Source organism: Harmonia axyridis, chromosome 6 (assembly GCF_914767665.1).
Source record: "Harmonia axyridis chromosome 6, icHarAxyr1.1, whole genome shotgun sequence".
NCBI lineage: Eukaryota > Metazoa > Arthropoda > Insecta > Coleoptera > Coccinellidae > Harmonia > Harmonia axyridis.
The window spans coordinates 4,137,890-4,160,158 of record NC_059506.1 but is presented as its reverse complement, the minus strand read 5'-3'; the positions used below and the strand labels follow the sequence as shown (position 1 = coordinate 4,160,158).

The window sequence follows — 22,269 nt, the reverse complement described above, 5'->3', positions numbered from 1 at the left end:
TACTATATTAACGTTCCAAAAGGTACTTATTATGTAATATCCTAGCAGTATGATTACAGCCCTTAATTTAGGAGGAGCTTTGGACCAATACCTATATGACCTATATAAAGCAATATTCTTCGATATTGTTGGTTATGTAATTTACAGTGTTGATTCATTATTAATCTAACCAAATAACTGTGCACCATAAGCGAAATTCCATCTTACACTACTATTGAATCTCCACCAAAAACTTTTCTCCAGTTGTCTAGATAGATATTTCAGATTTTGTCTATTTTGTTGCTTTCGTTTTCATGTTTTTCAACGGCTAAATAAAAAATATGTACCTACCTAATGGAACTTGATCTTGGTGGAGGCGCATTAATGGTTTGTGGAGAAATTTAGTTAACGGTATCTAATGACAAGGTTGTTGTAAATACTGTTAATCTCAATAATGTACGTAACATAATACAATATTAGTAAAGAACATGTCCTGCCATTTATTGTACCATATTCTGATCGAAATTTTCTTCTAATGCAAGACAACGCTTGTCATCATTCTGCGTGACTAGTACATAATATATGATTATCTTTAGGAATTTCTACTTTGGATTAGCTAGCTCTTATAGATCAGACGTCAATCCCATACAACAGTTTTGGGTCATGTTTGGAAGACATTCAAAAAATCATCCGAATCAACCATGCAACTCGTTGGGTGGGAGGCACTTGCTTATTGAAATTTGAGATAACTTGAATCAAATCGACATTTTCAGACTACTTTAAACATGAAGCGAATCATATAAAAGATACATGTTTGAATGTATTGATTTATTTCACCGCAAATACACATGCTTACATCATTAGTGCAGAAGAATATTTAGTCCACTTCCTGGAAACCCTTCTGAACAAAATTTAGACTATCCAATTTTTGTTTTATTATTTGGACAAAGCAATATTTTTTAAGGAAACCCTACCTATTTGAAAGAAAAATAGTTTTTAGGAGCAGTTTAATTTTAATATATTTCGATTTATAAGAAAATATAAAGTCAAATATGTCATTCATGAAGAATTTATATATATTATACAATAGTATATGCCTTTTTGGGTGATCTTCCATTTGAGGACCTTCGTACTTGCTGGTATCAGTTAGATGGTGTACCAGGCTAATTATTCAGGAGGAGTAATAACAGAATTAATGAAAATGTTCGAGAATCAGTGGTGTAGTCCTTTACGGTCTGTGAGATCAGCCTACTTAAAATGGAATACCACCACGTGGTATTGATTTTCTACATTCTGAAATGACAATATTTTCAGTTTGTGAATGAAAACATGAATATTGGAAACTTTTCGTTTTCCGAAAAAAAATTGCTAATATGCCCAATGTTTGTACATGATATATTTTCAAAATATTTGTGGAAAAACCTACAAATAATCATTACCAAAGGTGTAAAACTATTGGGTGTAAAACTTTGCTTCCACCGTTTTGCAATAGATGGCTGTAACGGTAAGTCGAAATAAATAGATCGTAAATGTCATACAATAAACATATCAAATACCTATCGTATCTGAAAGAAAGAAAGAACGTCCCGAGAGTGGTTTCAACACTTCAAGAACGGTGATTTTGAGGTCAAAGACCAGAAAGAAAATAGAAGGTTGTCGAAAATGCAGAATTGGAGGCATTACTTGATCAAGACTCGTGTCAGATGCAACAAGAATTGGCAGGATTATTGGGAGTGACGCAACAAACCAATTCAAAACGCCTGAAAGTCATGGGAATGATTCAGAAACAAGGAACATTGGTTGCCGTACGAGTTGAAGCTGAGAGATGTTGAACGGTGTTTGTTTGATTGTGAACAGATGCTTGCAATGCAAAGACAGAAAAGAGTTCCGCATTGCATTATGACTGGAGACGAAAAATGGACTTAACCCAATACTAGCCAGAACTGAAATAGAATAAAAAGGAGTATTTTTTTTTGTATAAACTGGTTTTTGAGTGTTCTCTAATGAAATATTCACTAAAATTTTGAAACAAAATTTCTCAATCCGCAGAAAATTAGCGTCCCATTTTTGGGACGATGGCTATTTGGATAAAAACAAGACGAAAATGACTTTTAACCCCTTCAGTAGCAACATTCATTCAATTTATCCATAAAAACATTATATACAACAAAAAATAAAAAAAAATTTTTCAGAAAAAAAAATTTTTAGGAAAAAAAAAGTTATTTTTTATGGAATGGTACGAAGCAAATATCGTGTAGGGGTACATGACATTTTTCGCAAATTATTGTGTTATCTCGAGAAATAATATCAGTTTTTGAATATGTCACTTGCCCTTTCGTCCACGTTGGAGTATCGTTACTCTTTGGAATTGAATTATCACAGTTTGTGCTCTTTTCTTTGGTCCACTTTACTATTTTTTCAGATAAAGGTTCGTCGTCACTATCAAATTTGGATTCGTCAATAGGGTTAGAATTAACAGTTCCATCGTACCTCCAACATCGACTATTTCTTCTCCTTCTAAGTCGTTCTCTTCAAAATTTTCTGTATCGGTTAAAATACCCGGGTCAGGAGGAATTATGGCTACCTCAACATCTTCAATATCCGTATCTCTCCAAAATTCTGGATCTTCAAATATGTGTTCAATGTCACGGACAGTCATATATTTTTTGCTACTCATAATTATCACTTCCAGCCAATGTCCCAAAATTGGGACAACAAACTCAACAACGAATTAGTAACAGATTACGATGTGAGTAATTTCAATTTCGTTTCGTATCCACAAGGCACTATTCATTTGAAAACTGCAATGGTCTAATTATAATTTCTTCGGCAGGAATACATTGAAAACACTATGTATGTATCACAACCTGAACGCACCAGACAAGTGCCAACTTGTTGAATCATTAACGGTTATTTTATTGTTGCTGAGAGCCATCTGACAATAAATACGGAAAGGACATACTTCAATCTATAAGAAAATACCACTTCACTGTAGATTTCAGTGATCGTATTGAAGAAAGCCGGAAAAAATGGCGCGTCCCAAAAAAGGGACGTTGGCTGGTGTTGGGTTAAAACGAAATCCTAAGCGAAGAAAATCATGGTGATATCCCGACTAACTTCCACGTCGACGACCAAACCGAATATTCACGGTTTCAAGGTCATGCTCAGTATTTGGTGACACCAGATCGGCGTAGTGTATTATGGGTTGTTAAGACGACTGAAACAATCACAGGCGATTGTTATCGAGCGCACGGCCTGACTGACCAGATAGTTAAAACGATTGATTTTATCAGATAACAACCGTATCAATATTTCCTAAAAAATATCATCATACTTTCTTCTAATGAATTAGAAAAAGTGGATAATAATGGTTTTAATGTCTGAAAATTATATGATATGAATAGTGTTTGCATGGCATCATATCATTTTCCTTATTAATTTTTTTTTATACGGAAGACATAATCTTATTAATTTGTTTTTTCATGAATATTAACTATTTCACATGAATTATTCAAAATAGAATTTTGCAAATTAGGCTCGAAATAACCCAAGTTGCAAAATTTCGTTGTTGAAAATTTGTAATTATGTATTATGTGAATGGTAAAGTCGTTTGACCGAATATATTCTGTTTCATTCTATTCGAATCATAGACTCAATAATTTACATAATAAATGATTCACACAAATTACTCATGAATACAATGTATTAGAAAATATTCGAATACCTGAATTATCTTGATTTTTCACGTGGAATAGAAAATATGAAGAGGAGGTTTAGTCAAAACATGCTGAAGTTGTAAATAACTAATTTCAATTATGACATCTATGGGCATGGCATAGGAAAAATATAATGTTAAATAAGTATTTCTTTTTTTTTTTTTTTAATTAAGATTTTGCAACCAAACTACTTATCCTACTTGAGGTTACTGGGTAACAATAGTTTCTGAAGTCGACATATTTGTATTATAAAAAAGGCGTTGAACCCAAATAAACATAGATCCCGTGAAAAATCTGTGATTGCTTTGAAATCACTGTGAACTCGTAACATTTGATCTAAAGCATCATTTGCCTTGAAATATTATTTTTACAACCCAATTGTTTTATGATGTTTGTTGTTGACGTATAAATATAAAACGTGCTGAATTTATTCAAAGAATAATATCTGTTTACTTCATAGAAATATATAATTAAACATGATTTGATGCGGAAAAAATTAAGCTAATTATAAGATTCAGAGAGTTTCCAATAGTTGAGCGAAATGATCTTCTCATTATTCAAAAGTATTCCTTACCGATAGTGTGACAATTATGAACTCAAGAAGTTATAATTTTGAATTATTCATTCTTCCCAATCCATCAGGAATGAGGATTCGCAGTAAGAATAAAATACTCTTTTAAATGTGACCATTTCGAATTTTCATCATATTATGTTTAATTCCTTCATTGATCAAATAAAATTTCTATTTCAAATAATTTCCAAATATAAATTGGTGTTTGTGTCATATGTTGTGTAGAAAATCAATCAGATCATATCATACCTATTATTAATTATTATTATTATTATATTCGATGAAAATATCCAATGGAAAATCTATGTTTCATTATGCATTACAAATGAAATTGCGTTTAATGAAATTCTGAAAATTTTACATGAGAATTGACACGGAAATATTTGAAAAATCCAATCCTTACTTGATAAAAATTCTTCAACAAATTAGAGTAGGCGATTGAAAAAGAAGAACAGAATATACATATAAGCATATTTTTATTAAATATTAAAAAAAAACACATAAGGATTTTGAGGCATGAAATTTCACTCTGTTATTCTTTGAAGTGAAAATTTCTAGATAAGTATTAATTTCTCTTCCATATAATTGAACTTCTTCCTAAGTCACTCTCCAATATTTTAAAATGTATGTACTGTTGACGTTATATAAACCATTTTGGTTCACCATACCCCATGTTTTAAAATATGATATGTCATATTCAATGTTGTTGAAATAACTTCTTACTAATCATTATTCGAAACGACTTGTTAAATTTATATTTAAACATTTTAAAAAAATCAAAAATGAAGAATACACAAGATTATATGATAAATAAATATAAAAAACAAAGAAAAAAAAACCGGTAACCTTCTTACCTTCATCATCAGTTGGCCCCTATTGTCCACTCAAAATACTCGTAAACTGCTATTATATTCAAATTCGTGGCCAGAACGTTACTTCAATGTATAGGTTTGTATAGGAGACATGAGATAAACTTTTTTTTTATGTTCTTTCATATTTTTCAATAGGATATTGTGCAGCAAGTGGGGAAAGTCCAACTTTTCTCGCGAGTGTGGAAGTTTGTGGCACGAGCCTGAAAGACGAGTGCCACAAACACACGAGCGAGAAAAGGACTTTCTCTAATTCTGTGGTTATTCCGTTCATTCTTCCACATTTTGTAGAACAAAATCGTGCGAGAATATATCAGAAACGCACAGTTTTCATGGTTATATTTTATTATTCTATGTTGGTACTCCGAACTTTCCGCCACGGCTTTATCTGTCAATTCATCAATTTGCCTTAAAGAAATCAGTTCTGCCAACCAACATTTTTCAATGCAAAAATAACGAAATAGTATATTGTGCAACAAGTGGGGAAAGTCCAACTTTTCTCGCGAGTGTGGAAGTTTGTGGTACGAGCCTGAAAGGCGAGTGCCGCAAACACACGAGCGAGAAAAGGACTTTCTCCACATGTTGCACACTATACTTTTCCTACAACTGCAGAAATTTCAATAATTCAAGTAATGGACATGATTCAAATCAAAATGACCTTCGTTGACAGTATGTGCTAATTTATTGCGTTTCCATAGAAACGACTCAAAAACCCAATTTCATTGGTCTACCAAGGGAGGTGTGGGCAAAGTGCCGTAGGGAATAATATTTCCCACAGTATGCGCAATATATAGTTTTGCAATTGAGTAAACTATGCAGAATACGCTACTTTTCATAGCTGTTGTAGGAAAATATATTTATGGAAATATTTCATTAATTTCAATGAAAATGCAATGAATTAGAGAAAATAATGTATAATACTCGTACAGAAGGCTCATTCTACCACTCGTTCATTCCAAAACTCGCCACTTCGTGGCTCGTTTTTGAATTTTGAACTCGTGGAAGAATATCAATGCCTTCTGCACTTGTATTATAAATAACTATTCTCCACATGTTGCACACTATAGTTTTCCTACAAATGCTCAAATTTCAATAATTCAAGTAATGGACTCGATTCAAATCAAAATGGCCTTCGTTGACAGTATGTGCTTATTTATTGCGTTTCCATAGAAACGACTCAAAAGCCCAATTTCATTGGTCTACCAAGCGAGGTGTGGGCAAAGTGCCGTGGGGAATAATATTTCCTACAGTATGAGCAATAAATAGTTTTGAAATTGAGTAAGCTGTGGAGAATACGCTTCTTTCAATAGCAGTTGTAGGAAAATTTATTTTTTATACAGGTTTAGAACTATATAGAGGGGCACCACAGGGATATCGAAAACCGTAAGAAATGCAGGGTGGTTTTAATTATAAAAAAGTTGCCTCATTTAGGGATGAGGGTGTTGGTGTAAATAGATCTGAAATAAAGGGGGGTTTTTTTTAGAGCTATAGAACTTTAAATTGCAATGAAACAACGATGGATTTTTCGATTGACATGAATTTTATTTATCCGCAAGATAATCTTGTGGCATCACATTTTGAATATGAGTTCTGGCATATGACCGCCACGGCTGGTTCGGATGTAGTCCAATCTGGACGTCCAATTTTCGATGACTTTTTCCAACATTTGTGGCCGTATATCGGCAATAACACGGCGAATGTTGTCTTCCAAATGGTCAAGGGTTTGTGGCTTATCCGCATAGACCAATGACTTTACATAGCCCCACAGAAAGTAGTCTAGCGGTGTTAAATCACAAGATCTTGGAGGCCAATTCACAGGTCCAAAACGTGAAATTAGGCGGTCACCAAACGTGTCTTGCAATAAATCGTTTGTGGCACGAGCTGTGTGACATGTTGCGCCGTCTTGTTGGAACCACAGCTCCTGGACATCATGGTTGTTCAATTCAGGAATGGAAAAGTTAGTAATCATGGCTCTATACGGATCACCATCAACTGTAACGTTCTGGCCATCATCGTTTTTGAAGAAGTACGGACCAATGATTCCACCAGCCCATAAAGCGCACCAAACAGTCAGTTTTTCTGGATGTAACGGTGTTTCGACATACACTTGAGGATTAGCATCACTTCAAATGCGGCAGTTTTGTTTGTTGACGTAGCCATTTAACCAGAAGTGCGCTTCATCGCTAAACAAAATAAAATGGACGTAGTGCGCGATATGTATTCCGCACAGAACCATTATTTCGAAATAAAATTGCACTATTTGCAAGCGTTGTTCAGGCGTGCGTCTCTTCATGATGAATTGCCAAACCAAACTGAGAATAAGTCACTTGACAGCTGTTGAATCGGTTGCAATCTTGAACAGTAATGCTGACTTAAAGTTATATACCTCGATAAAAAAAACCGTTATCTGCAAAGGTTCCCGAGATATCTCGAAAAGGCGAAAATCGAGATTTTCTTTTTTTCTGTATAGGTAACTCATTTGTTTCTGGAGATAATTTCACGAATTTCGGTTTGTAATCATCATCCAATATGTATAGAGATTCTAAGGGTGTTATCAGATTTTTTCTGTTTTCTATTGTTTCAGAGACGCGATAGTCAACTTTTTTCTTATGGACCCCATATTGGTTCACCTTGTGAGGTGATAAAGAAAAAAAATATGAATTCAATAATGTATCACACTCTACAGAAATATCGAGTCTAGCTACGCAAATTTGAACTTCCTTTCTATTTTTATGTTTGAATAGTAGGCTGGTGCCATAATTGTCAAATAACTTGTTACTTCGTTCAGTTGTTATGTGAAACCATCACTTAATTTTTGTGAAAACCTTAATTCTGTTTTTTTCGACATCTTTTGAAGCTTGGTACTAACGAAAAAAGAAGTGGTATGGCACTAGCTGGTGGTGTCATTTGTGCGTCAGGCTCGGCACTCATTCAGTGATGTGTTACTTACTTATGTGTGGTACAGTGCATTCAAAAAAGGGAAAAATGGGATAGAAAATTTGTCTTACTCTGGATGTGCTTCATTTACATATTTCCGGTTTTTTTCGGCAAAATAATATATCAACTACCCTTAAATATTAATTCAAAAAGAATAAATAGCTGTTGTGGTATGATGGCTTATCTTAATTCAACAACAATTCGAAGATTATGTCTAGTCATTCTAATTTTTTTATGGCAAGTGATAAAAAATTACATATATTTCCGAAGAATTGGGTGATTCCAGCATAATTAGTCTCAACAAAGGAATTATTTTACCATATCTACATATTTCCGTACTGTAACGCTGATAAAGTGAATTTCGTGTTATACGCATTTGAACATTCTAAGTGATATTTTATTTTCTGAGAACGTGTAATGTTTTTCTACCATATATTAAGCGATTAGATTCTATTCCCATCAGTAGAGTTAACCCGGTGTTTGAAGATGAATTGCCGTAAGTATAGGTTTTCCAATATTTCATATAAAAACTCTTATGTCGAAGGAGTTTAACATGTCCAAAGTAGTTACAGATTATCAGCCAATGAAATAAATCAATGGAAATATAGGGTTTTTCCAATGAGTGGTTTATTTTAAATATCTGGGCAGCTGTCACTTTCGCAGCTGTCAACTTTTGACATTTTGAAGTGAAAACTACGCTATTATTGAAAGTTGACCGATACACGCGTTCGACGCATTTGAATTTTAAAATATAAGGGGTGTTTTTTTAGAGCTATAGAACTTTAAATTGCAATAAAACAACGATGGATTATTCGATTTACATTAATTCTATTTATCCGCAAGATAATCTTGTGGCATTACATTTTAAATATAATTTCTGGCATATGACCACCACGGCTGGCTCCGATGTAGTCCAATCTGGACGTCCAATTTTCGATGACTTTTTCCAACATTTGTGGCCGTATATCGGCAATAACACGGCGGATGTTGTCTTCCAAATGGTCAAGGGATTGTGGCTTATCCGCATAGACCAATGACTTTACATAGCCCCACAGAAAGTAGTCTAACGGTTAAATCACAACATCTTGGAGGCCATTTCACAGGTCCAAAACGTGAAATTAGGCGGTCACCAAACGTGTCTTTCAATAAATCGATTGTGGCACGAGCTGTGTGACATGTTGCGCCGTCTTGTTGGAACCACAGCTCCTGGACATCATGGTTGTTCAATTCAGGAATGAAAAAGTCAGTAATCATGGCTCTATACCGATCACCATTGACTGTAACGTTCTGGCCATCATCGTTTTTGAAGAAGTACGGACAAAATAGTCAGTTTTTCTGAATGTAACGGTGTTTCGACATACACTTGAGGATTAGCTCCACTCCAAATGCGGCAGTTTTGTTTGTTGACGTAGCCATTCAACCAGAAGTGCACTTCATCGCTAAACAAAATAAAATGGACGTAGTGCGCGATACGTATTCCGCACAGAACCATTATTTTCGAAATAAAATTGCACTATTTGCAAGCGATGTTCAGGCGTGAGTCTATTCATGATGAATGGCCAAACCAAACTGAGAATAAATCACTTGACCGCTGTTAAGTCGGTCGCCATCTTGAACAGTAAGGCCAACTTAAAGTTATAGACCTCGAAAAAAAAACATCCGTTACTAAAAAATGATGAAAATGTTGCAGTTATGGTTTTCAAAAATAAACCACTTTTCTGTAGTCGTGAAGCACATTATCGGCCGGCAATAGGGTAACTGAGGTGGAAAAATATTTTAGCTGTTGGAACCAGTTAGTTATGTGAAGAATCGAAACTGCGTGCGTCGCTCAAGAGCTACTGAGAATAATGACGATGTAGCCCGTATAGTTCATTGATTCCTTGTCGATCTTGGATACAAACGACAATATTCAGGTTTTTTGCCGAAAGACTTAGGTATTAATGCTTTTATAGTCCAGTTCACAAGAACTAGAGCCAGGGCCAGCGCGAGCAATTTTGGCGCCTGAAGCAAGGAATTTTTTGAGCCCCTGGTGAAAAAATATCCCCCAATTTTTCATTTCTGTAGCGTTTTTTCTAATCGCTTCTTTCTGAAGCCGTTTCCACTTGCTTTCTTTTTCTTCTGACATTTTTACCTACAATGAATTCCTGGATTTCTTCGACGCCGATGAACAATGCGTAAGTAATATATCTGATTCTCACATTCACAAGACACTGCGACACTGATGAAAGATTACCTATCACACCACAAGATACAAAGGGCAGTAAGGCATCCAAAGCTTTATAAACTAAATGGGATTAAAAACATATGTTCCACTGAAAACATTTAGCATTTAACAGTAACTAGTTTCGAATGAAGAATCGTAGGAATTTTCCATATGTTGAATGTGTAAACAACTTTCACGTAATTCAAAGTATTGTTTTTCGTCTTTCTGAAATACATTCCATCACTCATTCAATTAGGGTAATAGGCAATGCTGTTTATATTGGTTGGATTGCCATGTGTTATTTATTGAACAGGCGGCTTAGTGAAGACGGTTTGGAGATTTTTATTGCAGGGAATGTTGATGAACGCAGCAAAGCGGATCAACCCCATGGTGTTTTTCAAGAATATAGACTATATCTCTTCAGAAATATGAAAGGGCGGCCACAAACTGGGCTAACTTGCCGCCCTTCGAAAAGAGGTGCCTGAAACAGTCGCTTCACTGTTTCACCCTTAACGCCGGCCCTGACTAGAGCAGATCACCAGCAACGTTGTATCTTTGCTGATTGGATCCTTGAAAAGCATCAACATGACTGGGATTTTTATCAAACAATCATCTTCGGTACTGAGGCCCAATTTCACTTCGAAAGGTTACGTTTATAATCAGCAGAATCATTGTATTTGTGGAAAATTCAAGAATGATTATTGAAAAGCCTCTACATCTTCAACGTGCCACTGATAAGTGTGGTTTTTGGGGTCACCTCAATCGGAATTGAAGTTCGTGCTATTACGGTTAATGGATTGCGCTATCGAGTTTTCATGACCGGAATTGAAAGATATTGACTTGGACAACGGTTATATCCATAAAGACGCCGCTACATACATTACAAGTAATTAAACAATCGCAATTTTGCAAGGAAAGTTTCCTGACCATGTTATTTCTCTATGAAAAAAAATCACAATTGGCCACCGAGATCTTGTGATTCTGTGAATAATTTAGATGGTCAACAGAATGCTTGGAGACCTATTAGTTTCTTCAAGTGTCGAGGGCATAACAGTTTCAATGAATTTACAGGGAACGAATTACTTTTGTATATAACTTAGAAAGCAAGTGTTAATTCTTCGAGATGTCGAAGACATGTCAGGTCGATTACTCGATTGTAAATCTTAGGAGATTTACTGAGGTTAGGAAAGATCGAAGACAAGACGGTTGTACCAGATGTGTCACATCTGTGTATCAGGTTCTAGTCCTTCGAGAATATTCGATTTCCAGGAATCTGCGAAGAGCTTTGTGAGCAAAACTTTTATTGGACTAGAGAGATGGTACTTTCCCCGATATCGGGTGCTAAGGGTGGGGTCAAGCCGAAAGAAGGGAAGTCGATATTCAGGGGAGGCAAGTAGGTTCCAGCCGGTCGACGTTTCAAGTCAAGTCTGAGACGAGTTAAGAGTAAGTTTGGTCGGCCAACTTAAGACGTACGACGTAAATACGGTTCGCGGAGTAGATTAAGACTAGTCGCGATCGAGTTAAAGACGAGACGACCGAAACTTGTAATAAGACGAAGACGTGACATATCGAAGACGTTTCCAGTAATTAACACTCGGGTTAAAGACGAAATTCAGTACCGTACATACTTTGTTTGTACTGTTTTTGTGGCTTTGTAAATATATGTAAATAATTGAAAGAGTTTAATTATTACCAACCCGAACAAAGTCACGGAGAAGAAAACGAAAGGCCAGGTAAGTGGGCAGAAGGAGCTAGAGGAATTCAAATTATTCAAACAAGTCGTATCAAAGACCATCTGTACGAGACTACTATCTATAAGTAGAGTGTTGAAGAAGATCAAAATTTATCTATTCCTTGACGCGCACAATATTTAGGCTATTGATATGTAGAGTCGTTAAAGATGATAGGATAGTTGAACAAGTGGTGAAGGTCCTTAACTTAGGAGCGGATATATTCTACAATAACAATCCGATAGAAGACATCATATCACAGGTCAACAAAGCCTCAGTAATATCTGGCTGTCTGAAAGATGTTGTTCGGGACAAGAAGCATATGCATGTTGATGGTAAAGTGCGTTTATATAAATCCTGTGACAGACAGGTTTTAACCTAAGGTATCGAGACTCGAGCTGATACGAAAAAAACGGAGAGCATCCTAAAAATAGCGGAGATGAGAAATGAAAACCCTCAGAATCATTTAAGGAAAGACGTTAAAAGCCAGAGTATAAGAAACATCGATATTAAAACTATTTGAAAAGTGGAAGATATAGTGAGATGGGGAACCACGTAAAAAGAATGGACCACAACAGATTAGCATACATTGCTTAGGACGGGAAACCAGCAAACCAACGACCTTTAGGAAGACCACCCAAATGAAGGAAAGATAGCTGGAGTTCTATCTCCTGAAGCCATACCCCACTGAGGCGACCTCCATAGCAAACAGACCTCAAGGTCTAATGGAAGAAGAAGAAGAAGAAGAAAAATTCCATCGATATTTTAAATGAGTGTGTTTTATTTACGTTTTCTTTCGGAATCAGAAAATGGACAACTCTTCATCATCCACAATCAAATTTTTTCGAACTGCTGCCTTTGACTGAAGGATACTGGTGGCATTGAAAGAAAAAAAGGCCAAATATCATCTTCAGCGTCGATTCGTTTCAAGGTATATTCAATGAACACAGAAGACGACAAATCGGACGATTATATTAGGTTTGCGATGGAGAGGTACGGACATTAATGTTCATTTCTTGTCGGTTCGCATATTAATAATATTTATTTTTACCATATATGCGTATTTTCTGGAGTACATTTTTGACTGGCACTCTTCTCAATTTCTAGTATTTGTGTGAATAATGTTATTAACCAAACGGAATGAAATTTCTTTCTTCTAATTAATATAATTTCTTTTAAAACCAACAGGGTGGAATTGGATATGTTTTATATGTTCGACCATACTTGTGTCGTTCACTCAATCTGCATTGCCAGTGCCTCAATCAGTTGGCCCCCAAGCTATATTCGAATGGACCCAAGTGGAATATAAATATCCGAATCAGGAGGAGAGACAAAAGGATATAGATTGTGAAAATTTCATACCTGGTGTGCCTGTTATCATTGACGTTGATGTAGCTTTCAACGGTAAGTTGGCAGTTCATAATATGTTAAGGTTTTGTCTGTAACTCTTTGAGATTGTGTGTGTGCATAGAATGCAGTTTGTATTGGTACTTTCGATAGCTATAGATGAATAGGTATACTGAATTTTCGAAATGGACTTTCACATAGAAGGATGTGGAGTTTATAAGTTTAAATTTTTGGTGAAGAATCCGATTCATCCATCAGATTTTGTCCATCGCATCGGTTCTATTTTTGAGATATTTTACATTCAGTAATTTTTCTCGTATAACTATTCAGAGTGTATACTTCATGTTATGAATATTACTATTGCCAGTTGAAAAAAAAAATTGATTCTTCAGCTTAAGTATTTATATTATTTTAGGCGATGAAAAAAGACGACAATATTTCGTAACAACGCCAAGGTTTCAAGCTGGGATACCAGCGACTCTCGGCAAAGTTACAAATGAGAAGATTGGCAGCAATAATGTGATTGAGCCCTATCCCAATTGGAGTTGGCATAGAGATCCCACAAAATGTCTTCGTGATAGATTGATTTCTGTGTTTAGAGTAGAGGTTCGTATGTTTTAGTATCTAAAACGCAATTAAAATTATTATATTATTATTTATTGCAGATTGATACTTGTGGAAGGTTGTGGGTACTCGACAATGGAAGCTATCAGGATGACCTAATCTGTTCCCCACAGATCATAGCTTTTGATCTGAAAACCGTAAGTTTCAAACAGAATTAAATACTCGTCGTTTGATCCTGAAGGATAAAGCTGCTGTTAACAGCAGTTAAATTTATAGGAGATATAATTGGGGTGAATCTAATTTGGAGGTACAATCGAAAATTATAGATTTCTTGGATCATTTTAAGAAAAAAGTCCTATAAAGATGGTCCTGCAACCGCTTTGTTTTTGACATACAAGGTGTTGAAGTTTGATTTTTTTTTTCAATTTTTTCTCATGGCATCTTCTCTTCTCAAGATATTCAACTCAAATTTGGAATAAGTATTTCAATTTAAAGTTTTCATCAAGTGATATGCCAATTTTCAATGCAAATTTTCGTACATTGATAAACTGAGGGAATGTTTGAAGAAATCTTGGTTTTTCGTTAATTCAAGTCCAGCAAACCTTGGATTACCAATACGCTCATTAAATCGATACAATGTATCTACAGACAGAATGAGATTTGTATATTTGTACATTTGAAAATTAATTGGAAGACAAGTGTAATATGGAGTGTAGTATGGAGGAATAATCTAAATGGAGACATCTATTTCCAAAAAGCCTGGATCCAGAGTGGAGAACTGGAGGAACATTCCCCCACAGATGGACCGGCCCCCCATAAAATGTTGCTAACCCACATAGAATTTGACATACTTAGGCCAAAATTATTACAAGATTGTCAAAAATTCGACTCAAATTCTGAAACATATATTTCTAAAAGTCAACCCCCCCTAAAGATCGGGCCTGAATACGTACCTGATTTTTAAGGATACCTAGATTTGGTATTTCTATTCGGAACTATAATTTCATATTATTACTCGTTCAATTATGAAATTGGAATACATATGAGATCTGGCTTGACTTGACTTTGGTGGATGCGCATTTGAGATGGCGCATCCCATGTAGTTGCTCCATAAAGATAAAGATCTTTTTTCGGCATACCAGGAGATTTCTTTTGATTTTGGCGTAGTGTTTTCAACCATTTCTGATGGTGGAGATCTCAAAGGATTGGTTTCATCCCAAGATCACTGATGGAATCGACAGTTTGGCACTCGGTGATTCCTTCCGAATACACCTTACATCTACAAACGGGGCAACGGTCCTGGTTTATATCCCAAGTAGTTTCGATTTTCCGATAGATGCGCAGTCAAGCCGTCTCTCGGACAAGAAAAAAGTCACTACACACTCCCCTACCGATATCTACGACGCTTCAAAGGAGGGGGTGTGAAAGATATATTGAATTAATAGTTTCAGCCCAGGCCTACGTTAATGATTATTAATTATAGAATTCAATATCGATCATCATCTAAGACTAAATCATTATTATTGAAGCCTTCAATGGTTTTATGGGTTGAAAATTTTCGATAAAATGCCTAAAAAACCCTATATCTCATAAACGAATAGTGAACTTTACACCTTGATGTAGACTATACAAATTGCACCGAAAGCATGCCCAGCTATGCATATGGTATCCCTACATACATTCCAGTAGGTTAAATAAAAAACTATGCCTATTTCAGTTTCTCGAAATTGTGTAAACTAAAAAATTTCTCATATGATGCGCTTTTATATATTTTCAGAATCAAGTTGTCTACAGATATGAAATACCTGCTAACCTGCTTCAGTCGAATTCTCTATTGGTTACCCCAGTAGTGGATGTTACAGATGGTTGTCTAAATCCCTTCGTATACGCAGCTGATTGCCAAGCTAATAGCCTGATCGTTTACGATCAAGTGAGAAACAGTTCTTGGAGGATTCAAGATAAAACTATGTATCCTGACCCCAATTGGGGTACTTACACCATTCTAGGTATGGATTTTTTATTATTTTTCTGATCACTCATTCATACTGCAAGGTTTTTATTTCGTAAGCACCATAAGCAATGATTCTCTATATATAGTTTCTCCTTTTACAACTTATTTTCATCCAGGATCCGAGCTTGTCGTATCTTATGAGAAATTGGTATTCCATTCATCATATTTTCTTATAAACTTCGGGATTCTAAATCCAAACCTGCCCCGAAGCTGCTAGGAGTAACAATCTTAATCAGAGATTCACGGCTTGCCTTGATATTCAAGCTACTTGACTTGGCTTGACTTGAAATCGAGTCAAGTTCAAGTCGAGTACTTAGTAGCTTTTCAATTTCAAGTCGAGTCAATTATTTATTTATCAAGTAGTTGAAAAATCTAGTACATTTTATCAAGCTACTTGATTTTTAGCAGTTTTATTGTTTAGTGAAAAAATGTTGAAATGAGAAGATAAACACTTTTATTCATGAAACTTTTCGAATAAAAGAACCAAAAATATCAACTACATATTTCGGTATGGAAACATAAATGAAATCGCCTTGAAACATAACAAAATATAAAACAAATATAGTTTCCTAATTTTAAAAAACCCCCAAGCATTGTTTGACCACATCATTTTCCATTCAGAATCCAAGACACATGAGGCATCTTACTGACTTTTCGCCTAATCTATTGCAGATTTTCGTAATAGACAGAGCAGCTGTGTCTTGTTTTTCGATAGTAAGTCAAGATGATGGTAATGATAAAAAATCTCTGGCCATTTTAGCCAAATTTGGAAAAACGTTTTTATGTCTCTTCCACTATTTTTAACCATCTTCAGAACTGCCAACATGTTGTTCAGTCAGAAATATGTCTATTTCATAAACCAAACCATTCCAGTTGCTCGACTTTAGAGATTTGTCGAATAAACTCAGGGATTCCGTGTCAAATTCACTATTTTTATCCCTTGAAGATGATTATTTCATCTAAACGCGCATGAGCTTGCAAAAATATATGCAGTGCGACTCAAGCCCAAATAAAATCAAGTCAAGTAATAAATATCTCAAATCAATCAAGTCAAGAGTCAGGTATGTAATTTGTCACGAGCTTGATTCTCAAGTGAAATTGTTGTATAAAGCTACTTGACATGATGAACTCCTAATCCTAATTGAACATTTCACCTCAACCACTTGTTCCAATTTTCTTCCAGAAAATTTCGTCTAAATTTCGTACTTGAAATAATTTTTTTTTTGGCAGGAGAAAGTTTCGATCTGATGGATGGCATATTGGGAATGGCAATGAACGGCGGACAAGAACCTAAAAAGCTGTTCTACCACGCAATGTCCAGTAATACTGAGCATGCAGTGAAAATTTCTGAACTTAGGAATGAATCACAATTCAAAGATAATCCCAATTCTTCGCCAGATGTTTTTCACGTAAGCTCTAATATTCCAAATAATAATAACGGGTGGGCCATTTAGCTTTCGAATTTTGTATTGGTTATTTCGGTCTGACAATATTCCGTAAATCCTATTTAAATCTAAAATGTATAATTTTTTTGATATCTCGAACAGCAACAAAGATAAAGCGTAATATTTAAAACAGTAAGAAATTTTTCAGAAACGCCCTGTAACTCTTGAACGAATCAAGATACCTATGATGTTATTTCCCACACTTCTCTGAAGAATTTTGAGCAAAGAACTCGGTATGAAGGTTCACAAAGTTCATGCAGTTTCTGAACTTCATAATATTAATAAAATATTCATTAGTTTTGATTTACACCCGATCAAAAATGCAAATTTGAAATGGCTCACTTTGTAGTTTGGAGGTCATATTGAAATCAATGTTCAATAGATCCTTGAAATAATAACATTATGATCGAGAAAATACGAAAAGAAAAAGAAGTACGATATCCAAGTGTGTAATTAATATTACATTAATATTTCAATAATATTAATTATTTATCTGGTTAATGTATCAGCAAAATGCCATCAACATAACCATTGTCCAACAGAAGATTTCCACGTCATTGCATTGTTTGACAATGGTTATGTTGATGGCATTTTGTTGATACATTAACCAGATAAATAATAAATATCGTATGATATTACACATTTGAAAATCCTACTTATTTTTTTTTTTTGTATTTTCTTCATTCATTACCAAGTGCAGGTGTTAGCCAATTTTATATTATTTATAACATTATGATCTTTTATGTTGATTGTTGCAGACCTACAGAGGACGACGAAGATCGCAAAGTCCAGCGGAGGCTATCGATAAATATGGAATTTTATACTTCGGAGATGTGAATGAAGTTACACTAAACTGTTGGGATACTGCAACTGAATATGGTCCCAGACATATTCGAACTTTATCGAATAACCACACAATACTTCAATTCACCAGCGGAATGAAGGTAAAAGTCAAAGATAGCAACTTTTTATCTTCTCGTTTGATTAAGACGCACCAGTAAGGCCTACCTTTACCTCCTAAATTCCTTTTCATAAGCTGTATGTAGGTATCGCAAGCATTTTATGGTTTCTGAGGTATGCGGGTCATCAGCTGAACACGAAGTACTTAAGCACAGCTTTGCTTGAAAATGTTCGAAATGCCACCCCACGAAACACCCTGCAAGACCTCTAAGTTTATGGCATTGATAAATTATCAAAATGGAACAGAGATATCCATATAACATTGTAGCCAATGGTACTGGCTGAATCCCACTTCAGAGCAGGGAGACTTGCCATTCAAGAATGGTGTTATTGAATTATTTTGCCTATAATATTTCAGATACGTTTTCCGCTTAGTCATGTAACTCATAGGTACAAACGATAAATTGGTCTTAAAGTTAAAAACATTTAGGTTGATGATGGATACAGCATCTGTAAATTGATGATGGATACAACATAATCCTGATGCGATGTCCCATAGCTTTGGCAGGCAGATTTCTATTAAATTTAGCTCTTACTGCTCCACTTGTACCATGGGGCCTAGTTACTTTTCCCCATATGGCCCTTACTTTAGATGTCACTGACTTGAGTTTACCGGGAACACAGGTCTTGTTTTTGGCTTTGTACACATACACGCATTTTTTACCAACATAAAACCAACTGTCTTGTTTGGCTGAAGTTCCTTCTTTTTTAAGGAGAGCAGTGTTTTCGTGTTGATCCCTCAAACCACGTTTGCTACTAGTAAAGATGGCTTTAGCGTATAATCTACCATGCCTCTCCTTGATTCTTCTATTTTTTACTACTGCTAGTTTTTTCTTCAGCAGAAGCTATTTCAGCTTTTTTCTCTACTTTAGGCGTTTTGGCCATTTCGATTTAGCTAGTGACAGGTTAGGAAGAGATAATATCTTCACAAAAAAAAAACCATAGCCATCAATGAAGAACAGCCCTTTTAGCTCCAAAGTAACGCGAAAACTATTCAAATATGTTTCTTAGTTCAAAAGTTATGATAACATTTCATTCATATCTTTTATCGCTCTCTGCTTTGAACACCATATAACTTGGGAACTAGTGTTGACTAGTGTCTTCTGATTAGCTTTTCTCATTAAGGGCATCAAAGTCTACAAAAAAACAATACTACCTATCATTTGAAATTCACATGTAACCATTTTTCATACATTCAGGTCCTTTATATGATATAAAAGCTTATCGATTTCTCAGTATTCATTCATTTATTACAAATACCTATTTCGAGATTAATCACTTATATTGATGTTGCAAATCTCATTGATCATGCTATGCCATGGCTTAATTTTCATTTATCTAACCTAACTCCACTTATGGTCAAAGATTCCAAGCTGTCAAAAGTTACTTATTTTCTGATTAATTTAATGAGTATAGATAGTATTTGTTTTTACTGTGAAGTTATACACCTACTAGTTTCAGCTAGCGACCAATTCACAGTTGGCATATGCTAAAGGGATATTAGTCGTATTTATGTGCTCTTCTTTTGTGTTCCATGTTCCATGGAGCGAATTCAATTCTAGTCTTTTTTGTTCTAGGTGAGAGATAGTTTTCGACATAACCAGGACTTATTTGTTGTAACTTCACGGTTCCAAAAGGTCTCACTGGGTACACTAAATCCTAAAGAGGTGAACTTCAGAGTACTCAAGTTGCAGCTGAATCATTTCACGAAGCGGAAGTGTAGTTGAGTTCAAATATATAAACACTGAAGCAATAATAAAGATACGATAACCGAAGTTTTTTTTTTGAAGCTACTCACTTTTCTATATATCTTTAAAATGATGACCTATTTATGTATCATGAAATCATATAACGATCCTTCCTTTGGTTTAAAGTTGTTTGAGAATTGAATATCAAAATTCGGCCACTATTGACTAGTACCACGTTACTCAATAAGCCCCGGGCCTGGCTCATATATGGCACATCCAGGGTCATATCACTTTTTTCTCCGTCCACTTCCATCTTCATTTTCCATAAAATCATATCATACTATAAAATGGTGTTTCTCGAGTAATGAGAATGATAATGAAGTGAATCAAAGAAAAAAAATTTGAAAAACGATAAGGTAAAGTGTAAGTATAATTCCAGCTTGATAATGTAAGTGTAACACTTTACAAATTTGATGAAAAAACAGGCTATAAAATATGGTTTTTATGAGCATACGGTTTACACACTAAAGTTCAGGAGAAAACAATAACCTGTCATTCAAATAAGAAAATTTCCAAATTAGACAAGCAGTTTTAACAAGAATGTATCTTAAACTCTTGCTTAATTCTTAGTAGAGCGTTAATTCATTGGTGAAGTGTATTTATACAGGGTGTCCGGTAAAATTTGGGAAATCTCTCGGATTCAGATGAAAAGAAAGAAAAATTTATTTAACACTTTTTAATCACCTTATTGTTTGAATTTGTGAATTTGTGGTAAATTTCTACTATTACTATTTATTAAAAATATTTTCCTCTCAATAGAAATTATACGATCAATTGAAACATCTCTGTTTCATTTAGTTTTATCGAAACCATAATTCCATCAAAAACGCCCTATAACTTTGTGAATATTAACTTTAGAAGAGCACACACTGCAGGATTATACAAATTTGAATCCATGCATACATTTGTGCTACAAAACTACCCACTTTCCCTATTCGAATTCTTATTGGGGTTGCAACCCTCTCCAGGGGGTTGCAAGAATCGACCTGTCTGAGTGTTTTCACAAATTCTGATTCGTTGTTGAGTTATTGAGGGTTGACACTTTTGAATGAGACACCCTATATAGAGTCAAGAAAACGAGCAAGAAAATCAATACTTGAATAATCAAGAGGCTACATCGAACCGAAAAAAGTAATAATATGCAGGATGTTTCATTTGAAATATCGGGGTTGTTGGTACTTTTTGATATAAGCGGCAGTACTGCAGCGCTGAAAATATTTTAGATCGACAGAGCTGTGGTCCCTAACCAAGGAAAAAATTTTCCAATAAAATCGAAATTTCCGTTCTCCGTAAAAATCCAGGGTACCATAGACCGTGGCCCATCCTGTTCATGTTTGTCCCATTCTGGAAGAATAAAAAAAACCATCATCAACTCATCTTTGAAGCAACGAATCGTTCCCGGAGATACATCCTTAGGAACTTTTCATCTTTTTGAGGTTATTCGCCTTCATCCAAATTCATTTCCATGCATACAGATCAATGATTTCCTACAATTGTTTTCATGTCTCTAACTCCAAGCATAATTTGGTACGTACGAAGCCTCAACGATAATATTAATTGATTAATTGAAACAGAATTTTAATTAACAGTCAGTTAAATGAAAAACTCTTTTCAGGAAATGGCGTAGAATATAAAGGAACACAAATCAAACAAACCAAATGAGCTTATCTGTCTTCTTGCACTTCCGATTGGAATGAGGTTAATGAACTTTCTTCATATTGCTGTCAATTAATTGACTGAAGTCGCTTCGCTAAATAAGCAACCTTTATCTGTTATTCAACTTGATTTCCGAAAGTTGATATGGAGAATCGTTACCTATGCACTTTTTTCTGTTTGATTCATTATGTTTGAATTGAAAACCAGTCAATTTGAATGATCCTATAGGTGGGATATGAACTGGTCGTACTATATATTTCACTTTGTTATTTTATCAAAGGCTTGGTCTTGCATCACTAACTACATCATTGACCTTCTGATATCTTAGTGGAATAAAAAAAAATTTAACATATGACGAAATTGATAGATATACTAACTATATTTACCTGTATTGAAATGGATTTGTAGGATGATTAATCATAAAATTCTTCCATATTCTAGTTTTCACTAGAATATTGTCATTGTTAATGATTTTTTGAATAGTGAAATCTATGAATTTAAAAAGGATAAGAGTTTCCAACGAGTTCAATTGG

General features: G+C 34.9%; 1 protein-coding gene and 1 pseudogene across 2 annotated transcripts; one reads left to right on the top strand and one right to left on the bottom strand.

Annotated features, from left to right (window-relative positions):
- The first annotated feature begins 4,197 nt into the window (after positions 1-4,197).
- On the top strand, positions 4,198-20,104 carry LOC123683203 (major royal jelly protein 2-like). 2 transcript variants are annotated; one of them, XM_045622106.1, is made up of 8 exons: positions 4,198-4,352; positions 13,194-13,409; positions 13,768-13,958; positions 14,018-14,113; positions 15,694-15,922; positions 17,158-17,336; positions 18,131-18,316; positions 19,910-20,104. In XM_045622106.1, the coding sequence occupies exons 1-8, from the start codon at positions 4,286-4,288 to the stop codon at positions 20,057-20,059; spliced, it is 1,314 nt and encodes a 437-aa protein (XP_045478062.1). In that variant the 5' UTR covers positions 4,198-4,285; the 3' UTR covers positions 20,060-20,104. The 2 variants fall into 2 exon arrangements, with proteins under 2 accessions (XP_045478062.1, XP_045478063.1); XM_045622107.1 differs by lacking the exon at positions 4,198-4,352 and adding an exon at positions 8,412-8,568.
- LOC123683205 lies at positions 18,734-19,232 on the bottom strand (annotated as a pseudogene).
- Positions 20,105-22,269: the final 2,165 nt, after the last annotated feature.